The 4,969-nt window shown below is 30.3% G+C and overlaps 1 protein-coding gene across 1 annotated transcript; it reads right to left on the reverse strand.

The window, feature by feature from the left end:
- Positions 1-692: 692 nt before the first annotated feature.
- Positions 693-4,409, reverse strand: LOC123722385 (cecropin-like). The gene is made up of 2 exons (XM_045684079.1): positions 4,244-4,409; positions 693-787 (listed from the first exon to the last, which is right to left on the reverse strand). Exons 1-2 carry the CDS (start codon positions 4,337-4,339, stop codon positions 701-703), a joined length of 183 nt encoding a protein of 60 aa, XP_045540035.1. The 5' UTR covers positions 4,340-4,409; the 3' UTR covers positions 693-700.
- Between the last annotated feature and the right edge of the window lie 560 nt (positions 4,410-4,969).

The raw sequence follows: 4,969 nt of genomic DNA on the forward strand, positions 1-4,969 counted from the left end.
CTATTAAACTTATTTAAAAAAGTATTTTTTCATTATATTTTAGGATGAAATAGCACAGAACATTACCCGCGGCATCATTAAGACGGGGTTGGCTATTGCTGTAGCCGGTGATGCGACGTTAGTTGGCAAGAAATAGAAAAAAAAATACAACTGTTTTAAACGACATCGAATAAAATCACATTCCAATTGAAGACCAACATTACATTGAACTATATTATCCTATATGTATGGGTGATATCCTTTCGATGTCGTTGAAATCAATTAGGCCTACATTAATATCTATATGTTACTTAATAAATTAAAATAACTTATTAATTGACTTTCTCCATAGTATAAAAAATCCTTTATAGACACATATCGATGTTGTAAAGATAAAAAAAATGACTTGGTGGGGGCACTGCCACGTCCGTAGATCTATTTCAGTATATTCAACAATATAAGGAAATTTTATTCAATGAACTTTTTTTTGCCGTTTGGAAAAGATTAATTGACAAATTGTTATCTCTTTCTTTTTAAAAAAAAGGAAAAGAAAGAGAGGTTAATATGTTTTTGTACATGTGTTTCGTTAGTGAAAACTCACGCTAAAATTATATGAATATATATAATACATAATTATACATGCGTTAATTAAATAATTACAAAACACGTATTAAACATGTATTTTTAAAATAAATAAATATAAATGCTTAGAGTAAGGTTTTCAACCGATAGAAGAAGCTTGGCCCACCACTGCTACCGCTGGTCCAGCTTTGATGATGCCATCTCTTATATTCTGTCCAAGTCTCTCCTGTAACGACAATCAAAATCTTTAGAAGAATTAAAACAGTAATGTATGTGAAAATATCATAAACAATCTTAATAAATATGTAGACATGTATATGTAAAATTAAGTTAAGATGAAAGTTTGAAGATGATAAAAATCAGTACATTGGAGTAACCTAATTTCCTTAAAAATATGTAGATAAAAAATCGTTCGCGCAGGATTTAAAAAAAAATTAATAAGTAGCTTATTTTTTCTACCAGACTATGTTCTACATTTATGCAAAATTTCAGCGTGATCCATGCAACTGTTCTTGAGATACCTTCGAACAAACATCCATCCGTCCATCTAAACATTCGCTTTTTATTATATTAGTAAGATAATAAGAGTTTCGGAGTTCAAGTTTTAACATTGTGCTGCACTTTTGTTTTTTTTCCTACGAGCCTATTATTTATTTACATGTTTGTTGTAATTATAATTATTTCAAAAATATGAATTAATAATGTAACGGAGTTGTCAACATTTTTACAATATAAAATATACAGTTGTATAAAATATTGTGATTTAAAGAATTAAAAATTATAATACTTACAATTTTCTTAAATAACTTCCATCTTGGTGCTGCGCCGACCATAGACAATGCTAGCAAGCAAAATAAAAAGACAAATACTCTATTGAAATTCATTTTTAAATAATAAAAAATATATAAGAAAACAATTGGCAACGTTGAACAACAATTAATTGTGAGGAATTACTTTTTGTACAATTATTTTATAGGTGGATAAATCAGATAAGAAAGAATCTTGTAATTCTCGAGATATTGAAAAAGAGACTTTATCGATCAAGAATTAAGGCTCGACAAAATGTCTTCTCTCTTTATGGGTTAAGTACCTCTTGAAAATGACTAGCAAATATATTTTCAAGCATCAATCGGATTTGTTCTTTATATATAAATATTTGAAGTTAAAGGTTTCTCTATCTGTTCATACTTTATAAGATTAACACGTAATTAAAAGTAATATACTCGTCTTAATATAATTAGCAAGGTTTTTATTATACTTCGAGTGTAACCAAGCAAAATAAAGCGCCTGCCAAAAAATTAAAGCAATTTTACTTTTGTACATTAGAGAATGGACAATGTAACCATAACAAATGTGGGGTGAAATTATGAATACATACTTAAAATAAAACTATATTTGGGATATAAAACTTGTAACGTTCCTTTTGTCGATACAAGGAAAACATTTACCTACGCTTGTGTTGACAGGAACTGTAATATTGTCAGTTATGAGAAAACAATGTTATGATAGATTAATGTCTGTTCCGAAAACAATTTTCTATTTGTTTACACAAAATACATCGTAATTCCAGATTCTTTACCTGTCTGTCAAGAAAAAAAAACTAAGCTAAAATTTTTTATTGATTATTTTTTATTTATTTCCTTACAATAATTCATTCAGTCTTAGTCCATTTTAATCACTCCTTACAAGTTATTTATAATTAAACTAGCTGTCGCCCGCAACACCGTCCGCGCGGAATAAAAAAATAACGTAATAAGTAGTGTTCTTCCAGACTATGTTCTAAATATGTGCCAACTTTCATCAAGATCCGTTGAGGCGTTTCGGAGATACCTTCAAACAAACATACATTCATCCATCCATTCATCCATCCATCTAAACATTAGCATTTATAAAATAAATAAGATTTCAATCGCCGTGACAAGTATTAACTAGGATAATGTCACAGAACTCGGCCTGCGAGTTTACTTCAAGATAATAAAATCATAGTAGCATTGAATGTGTTAAAATATATGCTGTCCTTTTTGTTGTCAAAGACAATGAAAGGAATCAAGAAAGGGACGTCAATACAATCAGTACCGTAACAATTTACATACTATGACGCATTCAATACCAAAAGGTTCTTAACCCATATCATTAGTAACCCGGCTTACTCATATGAAAACAAGGAAAATAAATCCATAATTAACTAAAATTCTCACAATAAAGAACATAGCATTTCCTGTTTTAGAAACTGAATGATTCTATAGTAAATAAGTTCACGATGACATAATGAAATAGGAGATTGGCCTACTCGGGTCGTTTTATAAACCTTTTGTTTATAACAAAAATCTTTTTAAAATAAATGTATAGGTTTTTTTTATTTCTTATTACATGAGATTTTTTGGTTTGTAAGCTGTATATATTTTGAAAGTCTACAAAGGTTAAGTAAACCTTAAATATTTTAGATGACAAGTGGAAGTGGATTTGACGGAGGAGCACGCAAAGGAAAGGGAAACATCCTCTTACTGTGCGTCCCTTTCTCCGTTGAATAAAGGCAACCAAGTCGAGCAATTACGAATGTATATGGGTAGTGGTCGATTCGCTATTTCGGCCAGTTGGCCACTTACTTATTTGCCACCTTATAACATAAAAAAAAAAATCAACACTATAATATTTAGGAAAATTATCTATCTATCTATCTATATACATAAAAGAAAGTTGTGTTAGTTACACTATTTATAACTCAAGATCGGTCGAACTGATTTAGCTGAAAATTTATGGGGAGGTAGCTTAGAACTAGGAGACGGACATAGGAACCTTTTTATCCTGTGTGCATTTTTTTAATTCTGCGCGGACGGAGTCGCGGGTAAAAGCGCATCTATATATATAAAAGAAAGTCGTTTTAGTTACACTATTTATAACTCAAGAACGGCTGAATCGATTTGACTGAAAATTGGTGGGCAAGTAGCTTAGAACCAGGAAATGGACATAGGATAATTTTTACCCCGTTTTCTATTTTTTATTCCGCGCGGACGGAGTCGCGGGTAAAAGCTAGTATTATTATATAGTAGTAGTAGTAGTAGTAATATTAGTAATATTGGATATTAAGATCTTAGTATTAATATAATAAGCTACGGTTGATTAGATATCATTAATTATTACATCAACAGATTACTTAATTGGTTACAATTAAGTAATCCGTATACACGTGTTTAAGAATAATCTGTCTGAGAAGACCACTGGTAAATTATTTAGTATCGTATATATCATCAGAAAAGTGAACGATTTTTTCTTAAATAAAATCATGTATACATATAATGAGGTAAGAATTTATTGTCAATATTTACAATAACTTAATTAAAACTTAGATCACTTATGTAGATTAGTTAAAGATAAGTAATATTATCCTTTGGCAACAGTTGCAGCTTGTCCAACTACCGCTACCGCCGGTCCCGCTTTGATGATGCCGTCACGAACATTTCTACCAACTTTTTCCTGAAAAACAATATATAAATGTCTTTAATATTAGAAATAGGAAATAAATGGAAAAGGACAATAACAATTGTCATTTATTAACACAAAGAGCGATTTTTTTTTTTAAATATTTAATTTATTTAATGAAAATAAAAGTGATATAAAATAGCGTGATAATTATTATTATCAATAGAGTTTTAAAATATGTAATTTGATTTCTAATACTTACAATTTTCTTGAATATCTTCCATTTAGGGCTGGCCGTTGTCAAGCTTAGAGCCGCTAAACAAGCCATTACGAAAAATAAAATCTTTCCAAAATCCATTTTGTAAAAATAATTTTAAATTTCAGAACTGTGGATGCTTTGAAATGCTATTATTGTATGATGAATGCATAAACACGTATCTCCTTATATATTTTACAATTCACCATTTTATTTTTGAAGCTATAAAACCAATTGTTTTGTTAAAATAAACCTTATTGCATTCGAAATAAGGCTCGTCTCAGAAAGATGTTTACGCAAATAATATATTGTAATATCTCGTAAAGTATAAACACAGCTCGATATCGTCCCATCCGAGGAAGTGTGAATCCCCTTTTTAATTTAATTTTACTAAAGTATGATTCTTCGAAAATTATCAGTAATTTGGGGTTACGGTAGTGTCCCCGTAAAATTAGAACCAGAAAATCGGTACACTACCTCCTTATCAAAGGGTTTCGTCATATTTTCAAACCGCTTTAACTTCGGATATACTTTGGACTTAGCCAGCCCATTACCCAGAGCAAATAAAGTAGAGATGACATGAATGATTTTTTAAATTAAAAGGTGGAAAACGAGCAAACAGCCAACTCAATTCGTGGAAATAGCGAGGCAATCGCTGCCTACAGACATACGCAATTGCAGATGCGTTGTCTACCTCTAATCAACGGAGGAGGAGACGCACAGAAAGATAAT

The sequence above is a fragment of the Papilio machaon genome, chromosome 24 (assembly GCF_912999745.1).
Source record: "Papilio machaon chromosome 24, ilPapMach1.1, whole genome shotgun sequence".
Lineage (NCBI taxonomy): Eukaryota > Metazoa > Arthropoda > Insecta > Lepidoptera > Papilionidae > Papilio > Papilio machaon.